The following is an 18,441-nucleotide window of genomic DNA, read 5'->3' as shown; positions in this document are numbered from 1 at the left end:
CACACATTATCCTTTTTTTTATCCCTCTCTTCCTTTTTTCTGATCCTTTTTTTAAAATCAAACCTGCCTTCCTGGGTCTGATGGAGTTTATTGTTATTTCTTTATTTGTCCTATTAAATGGAATTTCTGATAGTTTAATCCTGCTTTTGTAAGTGATTTAAAAATACTCGAATAGTTGTGAATGTAGCAGCACCTCTGTTTAAAGTGCTTAAAAAGGAACATACTTGGTGTATGTAGAGCTGGGCATGGAAGGCTGTACATACCTTTTTGACTGAGATGGGTAGGCTGTGTGAGAAATCCTGTTTATGTACAAAGTTTGCTAGCTTCCTAGAGAGTGGGAAGAGAAGGCATTGTATAATTTTCTTTTCAGCTGGCTTTGTTGCAAGGCTTATATTATACAGACCCAGAGTTACCTGAACATGGGAATCTTGATGATTGGAATTTTTACTTGGATGTACTTAGTGCCTTCTTAGCTATTGGAGAATGGATTGATGGGCCCCATACACCAAACCTCTGAGCTGCTGATTCTTTTTAAGACATTTCTTTGTTTGCAACCAGATTTTTCAGTTTGTGCAGTAGGGAATGTTTCTCACAAGAGCAGAACCTTAAGGGTCCTAACCTGGGATCAGTGTATTTGAAAGATGTGAGAAATTTAGAATAAGGGGCATTGAATGAAGTAATTACAGTTTTAGTGAAAATGTACACATATCTTTGAAGTGTTCTAACTGCTTGATTTCTTATGTATGCTGTTCTCTTCCATTCAGAATGTTTTACTTGTTTTATATTTGTAATAGTTCAATCTGTTTTTATAAATGTTTACTGTATTATATTGTTGTATCCTTTCCTAAGACCTTATGTTGAAAGGCAGGTAAGAAATCTTATAAATAAATATACATAGGTAAAGGTAAAGGGACCCCTGACCATTAGGTCCAGTCGTAACCGACTCTGGGGTTGCGGCGCTCATCTCGCTTTATTGGCCGAGGGAGCCGGCGTACAGCTTCCAGGTCATGTGGCCAGCATGACTAAGCCGCTTCTGGCGAACCAGAGCAGCGCACGGAAACGCCGTTTACCTTCCCGCCGGAGCAGTACCTATTTATCTACTTGCACTTTGACGTGCTTTATAACTGCTAGGTTGGCAAGAAATATACATACACGTGTCAAATAAAAGACCTGTGCCATTGTGTTGACGATACTACTTAAATGGTTGTTTTTGAGGCATTAAGCAAAGATGATTAGTTGTAAGGAAAATCTACAGACCTTTCCATAATCATTTGCATGAGCTAAATGCTCATGTCATATCCTTTGTCTTCGTAATGAAGCTCCCACTTCATAGCACTAAGTCATATGGTTGTAGGTTTAAACAAGTGCCTGATGACCAGCCTGGCCCATCCTCATCCATTGAGGTGTGACCTAATATATCCCTAACACAGTGCTAGCCATACATTTTCAGATTTAAGACCACAGCAAAGTGAACTTCTTCCATGTTTTTTTCCATTGTACTATGTTCAGCTGTTCTTCTCAATTATCACACTTGCATACAGTTTCTAGTTCAGAGCAAGATCTTGGAGACTGTGTTCAAAGTCCCTTGTATGTGTCTGCATTTCCCAAGAAAAAATTACCACCTAAACAGTAGCAGATGGCATGATAGGGTCATGGCGCTTACCTAACCACCCAACAGCTGAGTTGCTGCAGTTTATTGGGAGGATAGAGTGGAGGTTGGTGTGATTCAAATGCACCAAGGAGCCAAGACAGTACTCCTGCTGGTGTTTCCACCATGTGGCTTAGTCATGCTGGCCACATGACCTGGAAGCTGTCTGCAGACAAACGCTGGCTCCCTCGGCCTATAGAGCGAGATGAGCGCTGCAACCCCAGAGTCGTCCGCGACTGGACCTAACCTTCTAACTACCTTGCCTCTCCTCTCTCCTTCCTAGTAAGCAGCAGCAACCCAGCTGTTGGGTGGTCAGGTGAGTGCCATTGTCCCACCATGCAGTCCGCTACTGCACCTGACCTTGGAACCAGTTTGCTTCCCTTTGCAGGTCCTGTTGTTTGCCATGTGGCCTCTTCTCAACTGGAAGTTCTAAGCTTATTTAGAAGAAGACTGCATAGATACATTTTGTTTATGACTGATTTGAAGGAATTTTCTTCCAAAACATATTGGCTAGCAATTTCCCAAGAAAGTGGAAGTTGCCTTTCTCTGTTTCATATATGGGCTATTCATTTCCTGCAGCTGTTTGCTTTACATGCACTTTTAATTAGCCAACTCTTTGATTGTGTCATGCTGTGCTCTAAGTATCGTGTGTGATGATGGTTGGAAGAGTGCTTGCCCTACTTTGCAATAGGACAGAGGACATACTGCTTTTGGGTACCTTTCATTGAACTGAGTATTGAATAAATTCAACAATTCACTTTATTATAGAAGGCAAAGGGAGAGAAAAAGTGGATTGACCCCCTGTCCAGATTAGAAATGTGATGGAGATGATAGGGAGCTGTAGTACTAGGATGCAAAGTTGTGGGGAGGGCTAGACAACTAAATGGTAATAAGAATTTGATGTTGATTGCATCTTGGGCTCTTTTATTTTGGATAAATCAGTCTGGCTCCTGGTGGTTGTTTTTGTTTTTTGTTTTTTTTGCTGTCACATGGATTAGAATTACCATGTCACATGCTAAGCTGTTTTTGGAAGAGTGGTGAAAAGGCTATGATTTCCATGAGTCAAGACACCTAGTCTGTCTTGCACCCATTTTTTACCAGTTTACCACAGAAAGTTAGATTTGAGCTCTCACTCCCAGATAACACCACTGCTGGATTGGGTCCAAATTGTCCAAATATTGTAAATAGCTTGAACGGTAGACTATATCCTTAACAGGTCACTTGTAAAGAAAATTGCAAGCATACTTGAAATGTGCAAATATGTCTTTTGTAAATAGTCTTGTCAACATCATACAAGATTTGGGGAGAATGCAGATAACATGCACGCACAGTTGTGGGTGTGAATAAAGGTTTTCTATTGAAAATGAAATGCCTGTTCATTAGGCAAGTCAAAAGGCACACTGGACATAAGATTCAGTTTGAAATGTATTTGCATCTGGGCTGTCTTATGAAGGGCTGGGTGCCAAACCCAGATACTTATTTTGTAGAGTGCTGAATCCTTCCTGTGCCTCAATTTTCCTCTGTGTCTGCCCCTATGATGGGGCTTTCACTAATAGCAAGGCTTGGTTTGCATTTGGTGGGGTTATGCTGCCTCCCAGAGCTGTTGAGAAAATATTGGACAATGCCTACCATTTGTGCAGAGGAACTTTCCTGATGGCATGTGCACAAACATATTAACTAACATCTCCATTTTTGGACAGGGGGCACAACCTCACACTTTGGAAGAAGGAATGAAAGAACTGTGGAATGCAAATGTACAATAGTCACAAGTGTCCTTTGGAGAGAGTATTTTACCCAGGAAAATATCTCCTTAGCTAACCTGGAGGCTCTGCTACATCCTAATAGGATTGTACAATGGAAAAATGAGTTCATAAAATAAAGAGGTCCTGTTAAAATCTAATATTAATGGAGGTGTTTACATGACAATAAAAATAGAATCAAGAGAGACCCATGTTGTGCTTGCACTTCTCCACTCCCATGTGCAAGTGGAGGGCAGACCAGACTATTTTCCCTTTTGCGTTTTTAAGCCTTTCCTGATACCACTGTGGGTTGGTAGCATTAATTTAAATAGGGCTCCAGGAAATATATAGAAATCTAGTATATTTTGAAATTTGCGGTAAAATCGTGAGATCTATTTTTCTCTAAAGCTGAAATTCCTTTCATTATTAATGGCTGTGGGTAAAACTAAGCAAACTACAGGTACTGGGTTGTGCCTGTTCCTTTCTGTGCCTCCCTGCCCCAGTCCTTTTCTGAAGCCTGGATGATGAATAGTTAGTTGGGTTATTTGACTCTGTCTCTCCTCCACTCACAGTACATGGGATTTCCTGTTACGGGATGTGTACCCGGAGAGAGCGCTTTCTTTTTACATCTCCCCCTTTCATCTGTCTTGCCCCTTAGATGGTCTGGGAAGCCCCAGTGGCAGCCGCTGTGAAGCCCTTTCCATCCTGCTTTAATAGAGGCTTTAACAGTCAGAAGAAGAACTTTCCTGTTTAAAGATTAAACGTTGTGTTTAAATATTAAACAGCCATGCTCCTGTCTCCTGATTGCTTGGCCGCTGCCAGCAGGCGGCTCAGAATTGCCCATTTTAATTAAAAACTTTATTTTCAAATACAATTCACTGGTCACACATCTCCGCGCGCAGCTCCCGCCTCCCCTCCCTCTTTTCTACTCGGCGCAGATTGGGGCAGCATCCCCTTCTCAAGTGGCATGTTTTGCTTTCTGTCTCTCATTCTTAGCTCCTTCGTTTCCGTCTGCCTGTACCAAAGTGACAGCCTATGTGAGGCCCCAAGTGTGAGTGGCTTCGTCAAGGGCTGATCAATGCCCCTGGCACTTCCTTCCAAAACCCCAGGAAAAACAATTAAAACCCAATCGATCCTGCAGGCAGCTGTGAATATGCATAAGGGCACACTTGACCTTCAGTGCTCAGGCCACCTTCCATGCTGCCTCTTTAACAAGTTTGCTCAGGTATTCCTGCCGTTCTCAACGACCTTGATGAGCAAAGCAGAATGTGATGCAAAGAAAAGCCCAGTTGTGGTCCTGATCCTGACTTCGGGGCTCAGATGTAAGCCTTAGAAGACTGGCTCTTCCATATAAGCTGATAGACCTAGAGAGTGTGAAGTGGGGCTGTATCTATATGAGGATCCAAGCCCAACGCCCAGCAATTCCTGTTATGGGACCTGGGGGGGGGGGGAATCTTGACCTGGAGCCTCAGTGAGCTGCTATCAACAGGCTTTGACACCCTCTGGTGTCAGCCTGGATTTTGTTTAGGTGACAATTTCTGTTCATTAAGGTTCAGGGTCATTTAACGAGCTTGTTTCTTAGGCTACATAAGTGTGAATATGCACACACGTGTGTAGGACGCAACCGAACAAGGTGTTAGAATCCTGAGGTGGCAAAGGGTACTTGCAGTATGTCAAGCCACAATTAGGAGATTCAGTTTTTGAATGCTCTTCCATGTGAACAAAAGCACCTCTTCATTTAACTAAAGGAACTAGCACATCAGGGAAAACTACTTTTCCTGATTTGCTACTTTTCGGCTTGCAGGGAGGTGGTACTTTTACACAGATCACATTTTTGAATGCTCCCCTATCTACAGCTTAAAGTGGGATAGTCCATTTTACCTCTTCATTACTGTATTATTCTATGCAATGTAGAGATGAGACTTCCATTTCAGATTAGCACAATTTCCTATGCATCATATTGATACCACGTCTTTTTTTCATATGATGCAATTAGTCCAGCAAAGTATGGGTGCATGCCATACAGAGAGTGAGGCAATTTGCCTTTATGTGTAGGAAGAAGTATTATTATAAAACATATATATGATCATTTGTGAAGAACGTGCATGAAGGAAACATGCAGTGAAATAGACATTTGTATTCTTTATAGTGTATACATTTTGTGTGTAATATTCTATGCACAGAAGTATGCAGAACTATATAAGCAAAGTGTAATGTGTGAAGTGCTTCTGAGTCTCAAATTCTTGGTAACTTTTGCACAGTACTTAGCATGTGGAGCCTAATTTTGCTGGCTTCTTCTTGGATGAGGCTGAGAGAGTTCTACCATTTCGCCTTCTTGGCTAAGCTTTCTGCCCCTTTGTTATAGATTACATTTTCCAATGTATCTTCCACTAACTTGCTTGCACGACTTTCCTTTCTGGCACCTTCCAAATATAAGTTAAAGCCAGGAGGGGGCACCACTGTGCCTATTTAAAAAGAGCTGAGCTGCTTTTCCCTCCTGGTATTATGGTGGAACAGCTCCCCCCATCCAAATAATAAAAAAGAGAAGTTTCTTGCTGCATGGCAGGGGATGGAGGGATGAAGTACAGCTCAACAGAAGAGGAAGAAAACCAGAAGTTCAGTCTCCCTTGTGGGTAATAGACCAGATCCTGGGCCACAGTGATTTGAATGAGTAATAAAGATATCAGTGCGTATTTGTCAAAGGCGAAGGAAACCTCTCTATTGTGTACACAGGGATGTAATTTCAGTGAATTATGCATAGACTTAATTAGGAGTTTTAATTGCTAATCATCTCCCAATAGGATTAGCAGTGTTGTCTATTAATTACCTGTGGAGCCCCTGTGTTTTGCTAAGGCAGGAGTAACAAAGCAGCATAAATGGCTACATACGTGGCAATAAATTAACTACCCAAAACCCTGTGATGGAACTCCAGGGACATCTCAGCAGTGGCACTGATTGGTGGGGAGGGGCCTTAAATACACTGGCTTTGAAAGAGAGAGTTTGCTAGTCAGGAGAGCTGTAGGTGGTACAGCAGGAGTCTCCTAGCTCTGTATCTATGTGGCTATTGGGACTGTAAATGCTTTCCTTGGGGTGTTCACTCCTTGCTTCCCTTGCAGTGATTGTCTCATAAAGGATGCTTTTCCAAAAACTTCTGTGAGTAGAATACTTGAGTGCCAAAGCAGTCAGCTTTGCATGCCCTTAAAATGGGAATAAGATAATTAGAAATGATCTGCTAGATCAGACCAAGAGCCTATCAAAGCCAGCATCTTAGTGAGAATCTGTCCCACCCAGTAAGGGCTGACTTCTGTGTTCCTGACTCACTGCTGGGCTTATTTGTAAGGGGTCACCACTGGCGGCTAGTCATCAAAGGGATGACACCAAATGGAGGTTCACCTTCAGAGGAGCCACTTGGAGGGTGATAAATGAGCAAGGGTCACTTTAGCCATATTTAATAATTGTACTGAGACCGTTTTATTTTTATTTTATTGTATTTGGGTATTTTAGTGTGTGTGTTTTAACTGGTCAGTAGTCTAGATGATACTAATAGTGACCTTCCAGAGGACTCTGGGAAGTCCTCTAGAAGTCATGAGCCTTCCCACACTGTATGCCTTCCAAGGTATCCTGCCTCTAAACATTGAGATTCCACTTAGCTACCATGACGAATAGCTTTTGATAGACCTGTTCTCCCACTGAATTTGTCTAGTCCTTTTTAAAAGCCATGTATGGTAGTGGCCATTGCTACATACCATGGCAGTAAATTGCCTAAGGTAGTTTTGTTTTAGGTGAAATAGAACTTCGTTTTGTCTGCTCTGAATCTACTGCTGATCAATTTCATTTGGCAACCCTGAGTCCTAATATTAAGAGAGAAAGAGAAAAATCTCTATCCATCCTCTCTGTGTCATTAGTAATCTTATAAAGCTCCTATCATGGCTCCCTTTAGTTGTCCTTTTTCTGAACTAAAACGCAGCAAAGGCTTTACTAATAGAGAATGTGCTCCAGCACTTGATCATTTTTGTTGCAGTTTTTTCTGTGTTTTTCAGATGGGATGTACAGAACTCTACACATTCCATCTGGATGTGTAGAGTTCTCCACTCTGCACTGCATGTGGAGTTGGAGTTTTTCAGTGAACTGTGTACAGTGGAGGTTAATTTTGTTGCCATCCGTCTGTCTTGCAAGAGTGAGCCATTGGGGGTTAAGTCAAACCATTGGAGAGTTACAGGACCTACTGTGGCTGTAGAGACCAATAAGGGAGGGACATATTTTACTGCAGCTGGGGCAAATGAAGGTTTCCACCATGACATTTCTTCTCTCTGTGCTCATCCCAGCAGTAATTCCTCCTCTGGTCACTGCTGTGGATATGCAACCTGACGGATTGCTTCCAAGCACTGTGGTTATCTGCAAGGAATTGCCACATGGTGGGGTTAATGTTGCTGGTTTTCATGTCACATTTGGAGACATCTTTATAATGTAGTGGTGGTCTGCCACCAGGCCTAGTGCCCAAAGCCAGCTCCCCATAGAGCACATCAAGCTCTGTCACTGCTTGACAGGGGGCAGAATTGTACACTAAGGCTTGTTCTTCTGTGTGTTCAATAGTCCTAGGCTAAGAAATCTTAAGTTCCCAGATAGAGCCTTGGACCCCCTTTTGTAAAGAAATCAGTGTTACCAGAAGATTTGAGGATACCAAATGTAAGGAGGTTGATTTTAATGCTGTTGCATTGTTTGTTTGCTTTTATTTTGATCTAAAGTTTCTCTGAAGGCTTAGAAAAAGCTAATAGAAGAAAATGAAACACAGTACATACTATGCTAAAAGATATCTGAAAGCAAATATTAAATGAAATTGGTCCCTCTGTGTCCTTCTTAGAAAAATGAAATTCTCTGCATACCAGAAAGGTGGATATTGTGAGTATTTGGGCACCAGCAGATAGAGGAGCATTCTAAACTAGTGTGAGACCGTTTTGTATTAGATGAAGATTCCCCAGTGAGTATCTTAACAGTATAGTAGGTATGGGTTCCCCCACAAGCTGACCCAGTAAATACTTTAGTGATTACAGGAGCAAAGTTGGGCTTGATTCCCCCCTTCCAGTGTAACAACCCTCAGACACTACTGTGGCTGTTATCTTCTCCAAGTTGTGGTTAGCCAGGTAAGGAAAAGGATAGCTGCTAACTCTGTTAAGATCCCTGTTCTGCCTATTTCTGGGGTAGCTAAGATAAAGTGGACCTGGCGGTGATATATTCTGTGGATTGACATGATTTTGTCTGGGAACAATGGCTCACATGGCAGCCCAGCACTTAAGTATAGCTAAGCCTTGCACCATTAATATCTCACAATGACACAGCTTCTGTAATACCTTGTGGTAGAGAAGTTATGCTGCTGTCAGATCATAATTATTGTGGTGTTTTAAGGCCCTGAGGCTTTGTGCAGCTGTTAGTGCACTTTTCCACATTGCATGCTTAAATTTGCTCATTTCTTTTCTACCTTGTCCCTCTGCCCAAACTAGTCTAGGATCCTCTTCCATCAAGTTTGTTCTAGTAAGGTGTTTCCCTTGCTCCAGATAAACCCTGGGTATTCAAGCTTCTGCTCATGAACAAATATTCCTCTATAATTATTGTAGGGTTAGCTGGTTCCCAAGCTATTCAAGTATAGCACCTGGACAGTTCAGTGATGTGAACAGTGAATGCCTTGCCTTGTGGTCTAATATGTGCTAGAAGTGCTGTTGACAATCGCTGCATGATGAGACAGAGTGAGTTGGAAAGAGCAGATGGCAAACAGCAGTGTTATCTCCTGGGCCTCAAAGAAGGGACTCTTGGAATCTCAGTTCAGGAATGAAGGAAGGAACAGTGGCTGCCAAGAGCCAGTTACCCAAACTAAACTGCACCCGTCCTCTTGCACAAGCTGGGTGAGAGTCAAAATGGAGCTCTAAATGGAACTCTACTCACAAGTTGTTATGCTGGACCTTTCTTTCCAAAAGAACATTGTCCCTGTCATCTATTAATTAGAAGCTTTGCCTTAATGGATACCTGGAAAAATAACAGGAGCATTTGGTTTAAACCTTATTTTCTTTAACAGAATTTAGCTGAGAACATGATCAGTGTCCTCACCCAACTGCTTAGATTCATATTATAGCACTAAACATTGTTATTTTTAGGCATAATTAAACTTAGAATAGCTGAGCCAAAAAGAATATATTTATAACAAAAACCTGCAATCCTTAAACTTGTTTGAGGGATTCAAGCAAATAGAAAAATAACTATTGCTTAACTAATGTATTCAAATATCTCCTTAAATATGTTAAGCTCAAGGCAGACGGGGGGGGGGGGGGGATAACTGATGACGAGTTCCAGAGTTTATTGTTCTTACTATGTTTCTATCCAACCTTCTTCAAAGTGGTTACAGTGCATAGTATGGAGTAGTCTCTCAACTTAGCTGTTGAAATGGAAATCCACATAGCATCTTGGGATAATTCTTGTAGACTGCAATACAAAAGTAATCAGGTTAGGGCAGAGCTGCAAGTCCCTACACATTATGGCTAGAGATCAAACATATAGGAGCATCAGAAAGAGTGCAAAGTTTCCTCAGCCTGGTGCCCTTCAGATATACTGGACTGCAGCTCCCATAATCCCTGACCATTGGTCATGTTTGCTGGGGCTGATGGGAGTTGCAGTCCCTTACATTTGGAGGGCATCAGGTTGAGAAAGGCTGGCTTTAGAGGCTCCGGGGCAAAATCCCTTTGTATTGGTAGAACATCAATTACATTGTTTAGTCAGAAACGGTTGTGGGTGCCTTTGAGATCTAGGACTAACAATGTCATAGTTGGTTCGGGAGTCGAAAGCTTGTTCTCATTATTGGAAAACAAATAATTGGGGTTTCTTCTAGGTGGCTTCCACCAGCAGGCAAATTCTCTCTCCCAGCTCCCCACCCAATTTAACCTGATTATATTTTGATTAGTAAAATTTCACATGGTTGTAAATTAATAAGAAAAAGGCTTTCATCGGTCTCTGGAGCAGAAGGAATGAGGTGACACAGGAGGTATGTCAGATAGACTCTGAGGTTTAATTTTAAAATGTGTGTTGCCCTCACGGTGCAGAGAAAAATCTGAAAAGATGCAAGAGTGACTGATAAAGATTTCAGAGGGTTCTGAGAGGGATACACAGTGCAGCTTAGGGGAATGTCATATTTAATCTTTGCATACCTCGTCACCTGCTTTATGCATTTGCTCCCCCCCCCCATGACTGTTGCTTGCCATTATATTTTCCCCCTTTCCTGTTGGCATCTGCTAAGGCTGGAGTACTTTAATCAGTGTGGGTGGCACAGTTCTGAATGAGTTATTGGCAATGTTGCTGATGGTAAATGGTGTTTATGTACAACAAATCAAATCTGATTGATTTATTAGTGGAAATGGTCAATGAAAATTTGCTTAATTCAATTTTCAACATTCTGTTTGCAGAAAATGTGGAGAACTTGGCATTTTGTGTTGTGGGACCTGGAATAAACTAAGACAGCAAGTCAGCAATATCTGCACTAAAACAGATTTAAGTTGTGAGAGATAGAAGGAAAGCTTGAGACAAGAGAGTAAGAATTTGTATTTGCAGAATTATGTGGAGATGGAAAGCTCAAAGTAAAAGCACTGGGCAGATCATATTGTGTGTTCTGTCTGAGTAATCAGCCAAATATCAGCAAGAGAGGGCCTAAAGGTACTATGTAACTTTTTACAATGCTTCAGTAGGGTCGGGCCTTGTGATACTGAGCCATCCTCTTGTTGTACAATTATCTAAAATATCTTTTTCTGCTTTCTTTTGCAGGCATACAGCTTTGCCATGGGGAGCTGGCCAAAGAATGGACTCTTAGACATGAACAAAGGCCTGAACCTACAGCACATAGGAAGGCCTCACAGTGGGATAGGTCAGTAACATGACTTCCTTCTCTCACTCCAGTCCAGGTGTATTTTTCTCTGTTTGTGGAATAGTGTATAGTGGCAGGCTCATCTGCAGTTCCCAAGGATGTGTGGCTCTCTTATCTGTGGAAGCCAGCTTATCACTATCTTTGGTGTGGCAAGAACTTGAGCACATAGGTTTAGGGCTGCCACTACCTCTGGAATACAAAAGGATGCTGGATTCCGAAGGAGCTGGTAGTAGAGAAATAAGCATGCTCCACTTTGATATCGTTTCTCTTTTGTCAGTCTAGCATCCAGATCCATTACCTCTATATATGTTTCTCAGCCACTTGACACTTGCTGCTGCATTTGAGTGGCAACAATGAACATGATGCCTCAGAAGTGCAATGCCTTTGTCTTCCTTCCCCCATAGTGGGGGGGTCCTTCCTGAGGTCATGCCAAACCACCCCTCACTTGGCCCCTGATTTTAGAATCCATTTTTTCTACTCAAGTGTGTGTGTGTTTTAGCCATGATCATCCCACCTTCTGGATCCAACAAGTTTTGGAGAGCTGGCTGTTTGTTAGTCCTGCTAGCATACAGCTATGAGAGTATATATTGTACTTCTCTTCAGCTTTTGCTGTACTTCTCTGAATTTTTGCCCCAAAGTCCTAAAATATCTAATGTGACAGTCCTAGCTGGCATGGGCCAATATATATCTGTGTGCTTCCTTGTCCTGTGCGCGGGAGAATTACTATAGGGTTTGTTCTTTAGGAACCTGTGTGTCGTGCCAGTCCAGGAAAATATGAAAAGCTCTCAGATTGAGGGATATTAATACAACCTGTTCATTGTTTCCTGTTCTTTATGTAAAACCCTTCTAATGTCTGACCTTTTAATCCGACTAGTTGCATTTCTTCTTTCCTTTGCCCCTGCCTAGGCGTGTCCACCTCTGTCTGCTTCTTGCTGTTGTGCATTTACATTTCCTAGGGTGAGAGACTTATGTGAGAAAGTTACCCACCACCCGAGCCTGGAGGAAGCTGTTTAATATTGTTTCAAGATCCTAACCACTAAACTACCAAATCAATATGAGTTAAGGAGATGAATTATTTAAAGCTTACCAGCTTTTAATTAGCAAGCTCCTTTTGAACTATGGATCTGGTTGCTTCATTGATAGGATGTAGCATTGAAATTTTGCTTCTGTGCCTGAGTGTAAATTCATTTCAGCAATATATGTATGCTGTAGGAAAAGCCCACAAATTGGGCTGGAGGGGGAGCCTGATGCAAAACCTGTATCACGTTGTTGCTAGGGACCCCTTAGAACCATTCATCTCCTCTCTGTGTTTTATAGGAGTGTTTATAGTGTCTCCTCTTACCACACTAAAGCAACAAACATCCCTAGAATATAATCTGTCACTTCCTTTAATTACCTTGTACATTTATCGGACTGTCATTAGTTGGCTTTGCCCTGCTGGATAGCAGTGCACAATAGTGGTTTATTTTCCCCAATCTTCTTGACTGACTTTTCTTTCCAGGGGCTCTTGCTTCTTCATTTCAGTTAAACAGCCTTGAGGTGGGAGCACATGCTGCTGCTACTGCTGCTGCTTTTGGTGTGATGCACTTGCATGCCATCTGAGGTTGTAGCGCTGAGGTTAAACACTGCGCCATATCTGCTCTGAGCCCAGCAGTTAGCCCTTGAGTAAGGTTGTCGAGCCTGACTTCTCATTTTAACAAGGGAAGTTTTCCTTCTCACTGTAGTATTGTGCCAAGTATGTCTCCCTACTCTCCCAAACATACTCCATTTTGCAAACAATGGTAAAGCAGCTTTTGGAGTTGTGATTCGTTCAAGCTTGTCGTGGCTCTTTTACAATTTGTGTAGACCCTAACAATGTGTGTCAAGTGTAGTTTTAAAATTAATAAATATTTTCCATTACTGGAAGACAGTAATGTGTTTTTTTTCTCTGGACCTATTCAGTAACCATTGCGCATTTATATAGAAAAATATTCTTAAAATACGGTATATGATTTCTGAATGCTTGACAGTGACTTTAGTAAGTGTTACTTGCCATAAACGGTGTAATGTCATGTTAGTTTGGTCTAGAACATTTCAGATCAAGCACTTCAATTGGGGAGGCCAGGAGCCCCGATAGGGTGCAGAAATAGTGAAAGAGGGGTTGATTGGCAGGTGGAGTAGTCTCACTAGAGATGAAGCAACTTCAAATCAGATATTCTGATGAGATTCAGCTCTGTTGTTGTTCTTCTTCATCATCACATCAAGGAGCAGCAGCAGCACATTCTGGGCTGGATGAATGCTAGACTGAATCTAGACAACAGGTGTGATGGTTGGCAGTCTGTTGTAGGGGAGGATCACATGTTCTGGATGCAACCTCTCACTTTCTTCCTCTGATACAGTGGCTGAGGGAGCCTGGGAGACATACCTGTCCTCACTCTGCTCCATTCTTTGGTAACCTTTCAGATAAAGTATTGTAATGTGCAGTCTACACAGGACTGTCCTTGACAATGATTTGGAAACTCTTATCAGGCACAGAATTCTGTGGTGAGCTTTCTGAGAAATGGGCACAGAGAATATATTAAGGCAATTCTTCCTCAGTTTCTTGGCTGCAAATTATCTTTCAGGCCTGATTTAAAGTGGTGGCTATAAAAGCCCAAATGGTTTGTGCCTAGCATATCTTGGGGAGCAGCTTCTCCCATACAAGTCACCTCAAGCTTTATCGCTTCTGGCTGTGCATGGTTTGCTTAGCATCCCTGTAGTGGCATGGAGTTCCTTTGTTTTCCCTTCCTGTGGTAAAGGGTCGAAGAAGGACCCTGCAGTTATAGTTGTATGCTGGCCTCTAGGCCGAGTTGCCATGAAGTAGCAGTTTTGTTTGTTTGTTTTTGCTTTACACACCCTACAATAGAATGGGCTGAGATCTGAGGGAGCCTCTTCGCTTTCATTGTTCAGCAAGTGCTGAACACTGGTTAGACAACTCTGCTGATGATTTGCCAAGGACTACCTGTTTTCCTTCCTTTCTGTCTATACAACTTGACTTCCTTCCCAACAAACCCCTAGTTAGTGCATATGCAGTAGCCTAATCTACTCATTGCTGCATGAATCAAAAAGCTAGCACCCATGAACTGACTATGGGGCTGTTTGGAGTGTGGGAAGGAATTGAGAACTGCGTATGTGCACACATATACCCTAGCATGCAGAGCAATTTTGGAAATTGAATGTAGATGCCTTACAAGCTGCCCAACCAAAGCATGTAGTGCAAATGGCAGCCTGATTACACTGCCCTGGCTATGCACAGGCCATCTCCCTTAACTCACGAAAGCCTCATGGGAAAGCCTACCTATTTGAAAGGGTCAACCACCAATACGGTGTGAAGTGCAGGTGATGCATCTGTATCTTTCTGGCTTCCCCTCTCTCTTTTCATTTACTGATTGGAAATCTAGGAAGGTTAGGGTGTTATATTGTTCCTGATCCTGAGCATTAATTAGGCCTGCAGAAGAAGAAGAGGGATTGCGTGTTTTTAACAGGGAGGTTAATGGGATGCTCACAGAGTAGACAGTTTTAATGAGCTTCAACTTGCTGTGCAGTGAGTTTACTCTTTGTGTTAAAAGGGTCATCCTGCAGTAGCTTGATGTGGATTGTCTCCTGGCCCCCAGTGTCAGAGGGGAGCATCTGTCATAGTCCAGGCAGGGCGCATTCACTTAGTGACAAGATTCTAATTAACTCCCACCAAGCTGGCCACCCGCCTGCCCCATGGGGAGCTGCCATGGTGCAGACTCTTATCTTTACAAACTCCTCATTCTGTATATAGAGTTTGTGTTTGGAGAGACACAGGCAGGCTTTCATGTCTAATGTAAAAGGACACGTATGATTGTGCCTGTGTGGGTGTGTTCATGCACTTGCCGTGTGTGCCAGCAAGCCGGGGCTGTTTACTGTAGGAATGACATACCTTGTCATGCAATGTTCTTTGTTCTGGAAGCTAGTACGTTGGGCTGCCCTTTGGTAGTCCATAACAACCTCATAGAAATCTAGTTTCTTAGCGCATTTAGTCCAATGCCCTCCTTGATTCTGAAAATCCTGAGCTTAAACCACCCCCAACAGATTGCAGTCCAACCTCTGCTTGAAGATCTTAGGATTAATTAGTTCCATTGTTGAACTGCTCACAGATTGTAGAGTTGTAAGGTACCTTGAGGGTCATCTAGTCCAAACCCTGCAATGATCTCAACTAGATCATCCATGACAGATGGCCATCCAACCTCTGCTGAGAAACCTCCAAGGAAGGAGAGCCCACTACCATTCATAGGTGTCCATTCCACTGCCAAACAGCTCTTACTGTCTGAAAGCTATTCTTGATGTTTAGTCAGAATCTCCTTTATTGTAACTTGACGCCATTAGTTTGGGTCCTAGCCTCTGCAGCAGGAGAAAAGAAGCTTCTTACATGTGACAGCCTATTAGATATTTGAAGATTGCTATTATGCCTCCTTACAATCTCCACTCAACTGCTTTGATCAGTGGAATTGGCACTACTACAGCTACCACATAATGCCTCTTCCGCATTTGTAAGAACTCTTACCATTTAGTTTGGCAACAGCTGCATGTTGGAACTCCCCGCCTATTGAGATCAAGCAGGTGCCTTCACCATATTCTTTTTGGTATAAACATTCTTGTTTATACAAGCCTGCCCATATGTTTAGAAAGTTGAAGTAATTAAATCTGTTTTAGTATTTTAATTTTTGTATGTTTTAAAGCATGGTTGTGAATTTTCTCTGTTTTATTGTTTTATCTGTTTGTAAACTGCTTTGGGGTGCCCCCCCCCCGCAATCAAGCAGTATATAAATTGTAATTAATAAATAAACAAACAGTGGAGTTTGCACCACAGCAGATACCAAGGTAGGTCCCCATTACTACTAATTCCTCCTTTCTTGAAACATCTGTAATGTGTTACTCATCACATTGGTGTGGAGTCTGTAGCAGACTTCATCACTGGATTATTTTTGCTAATTTCCCAATTCATTCTACCCATATAATCCCCATAGACCCACTGTGTTTACTTTCTTGCTTTTCTGTGCAGGTGCAGACACATACTGCTGCTCCCCCTCCCTTTTGGTTGTGTCAGTCCTCTTTTAACAAGCTGTATCTTTCAGTTGCTACATCTCAGTCATGGTAGCCATCCCACTAAGTCCCATTAATACCTATTGTCGCAGTTCCCTTGCTTTACAAGCAGTTCAAGCTCATCTTGTTTATTTCCTACTACTGCTGTGTGCAGTAGTGTATAGACATAAAAAACCTTAAATAATCTGCTACAATGTGTCTCCTGCTGTTTTATTGTGTGTTTTGCTATACACCCACATCGGCCATCTCCCCCTGCAGTTTCTCCTATAATATCTAAATCTCTTTCTCTAATGCTTAACTTTATATTGAAGATTTGCCGCCGTCCCTTCATCAGTAGTGTTACCAGGATGGGGTACTTAACATCAGGCTTTAGTTTAAAACCTTCCTGATCAGGTTCACCTGCTACTTTCCAGGAGTCCTTTACTGAGGAAAATTAAGCTGTGGCCCTAAAAACCAACCTTTCTTCTCAACAGCATTTGCATTGCTAGTTATTCACCTGCTGTATTCACACACACACCCCACTCTTTGTGTCATCTGCCTTTTGCAGCCTAAATAATATTTTTTTAGCCCAAGAACCCAGGGGCTGTGCTACACGAGCAATCAGGCCAGACCTAAAATAGGGAAGGAGTGGAGCCAAAAGAGGAATATGTGATTAGTGGAGCATAAGAACAGCCCTGTTGGATCAGACCAAAGGCCTGTATTATGCTGTCCCCACAATGGCCAAACTGTTGGGGAAGCTCATAGGAGCACAACGTCCCAGAAGGCAAAATCATAAGCATGTTTTTCACAATGAAGGACACATTCTTCCCAGGAAGGTGGACTTCCCTTGTATATTTTCTGTTACCACAGCTTAGGGACACATTGCAGCAATGCGCAAGGGAAAAAAATGGTCTGCACTTTTATCTACAGGATTTTTCAGCGCTTGTTGTTCCTGAGTCGGTGAGTGAGTCGGTGCACTGAGTACTGCAGTGAGTCGGTGAGGGGAAAGGGGACATAGCCTGGGGAGAGAGTCAGGAGCCACATGGAGAGGCTTGGTGGGTTGGAGATTCCTCATTCCTGTTTTACAGGAAGAATTGACAAGGACATCACCTGAGCCCCAAGGTCCTTCACCTCCCCCCTCAGAGTTTTGTAGTCGAATGTGATACGTTCATAGTTGTCTCTGGTGTAATTCATTCCCTTGGGGAAAAGCAAGAAAGGATAATGATCGGTGAACTTGATAAGACTTGACAACTTGTTCATCACATCCTGGATCTGCTCACCTAGGAGACAGCATATTCATTTGTTAACAGATTCAGTCAGCACACAACCAACTCCATACCACTCAGCAAGGGCTTCACTTCATCCACTGTTTTAGTCTTTTTGGACTTTATTTACTGTGCATGTTCTTTCTTGTTTCTGTGCACTCTCTTGGCCTCTCTGCATTTCAGGGTATATACTCTTCTCATTAATACTTGTCTTGGGTATCAAACAGTGAATGTGGATACTGTGGAAAAATTTGAATTGGAATATATTCTGCTGCCCTAAATAGTTTGTTTCATTTGTGCTTAGTGTGCCTTGATAATTTTAGATATAAATATTTCAAAGTTTTTCTAATAGCCGAAAAAAGCATTTTGAATTGAAAAATGTGATATGGGGGGGGGGAATTAAAGACATGATCTAATAGTATATCTTTCCTTCATACTGTTTGACTTCAAGGTAGAGAGAACCAAGGCACTGAAAACATACTAATTTTAGCATGCCTGAAGACCTGTGTGCCATGTGCTTCTATGCATTACCTGGCAGCAGCTCCAGACAAACTGTAGTGAAATCCTCTTAGATGGTTGAATCCAGTGAAATTGTCCTATTCATGCAAGGAACTTCCCCTCCGTCTCTTTTCCCCGCATGCCCCCCACTCCTCAAATTTGCCCTGGTGGTTTGGGGAAAACTTGAGAGCAGATTGGTACATGAGGTGAGGAGAGGGAGAGGAAGTTCTATTGTGCAAGCAGAAGTCCTTACATGAACAGAACAACTTTGTTAGATGCAGCTCAGTCTTGAAGTGTGCCATGGCCATGATGAAGTTGGTAGCT

At 42.3% G+C, this 18,441-nt stretch overlaps 1 protein-coding gene and 1 long non-coding RNA gene across 3 annotated transcripts in view; both read left to right on the top strand.

Moving 5' to 3' along the window:
• LOC309371790 overlaps window positions 1–11,161 on the top strand; it is a 30,769-nt gene extending 19,608 nt beyond the window's left edge. The window contains exon 3 of the long non-coding RNA XR_014169287.1: window positions 10,833–11,161. This is a non-coding gene — a long non-coding RNA (uncharacterized lncRNA). The remainder of the gene's footprint in view (window positions 1–10,832) is intronic.
• The window catches only part of ERI3 (ERI1 exoribonuclease family member 3), a 196,595-nt gene that overhangs the window by 119,547 nt on the left and 58,607 nt on the right, over window positions 1–18,441 (top strand). For both annotated transcript variants that reach the window (XM_081914781.1, XM_081914782.1), the window contains exon 7: window positions 11,188–11,287. In XM_081914781.1, coding sequence (XP_081770907.1) covers window positions 11,188–11,287 — 100 coding nt within the window. The remainder of the gene's footprint in view (window positions 1–11,187; window positions 11,288–18,441) is intronic.

Source organism: Podarcis melisellensis (assembly GCF_964234715.1).
Source record: "Podarcis melisellensis genome assembly, chromosome: 6".
Classification (NCBI taxonomy): Eukaryota; Metazoa; Chordata; class Lepidosauria; order Squamata; family Lacertidae; genus Podarcis; species Podarcis melisellensis.
This window is presented reverse-complemented; position numbering and strand designations above follow the sequence as displayed.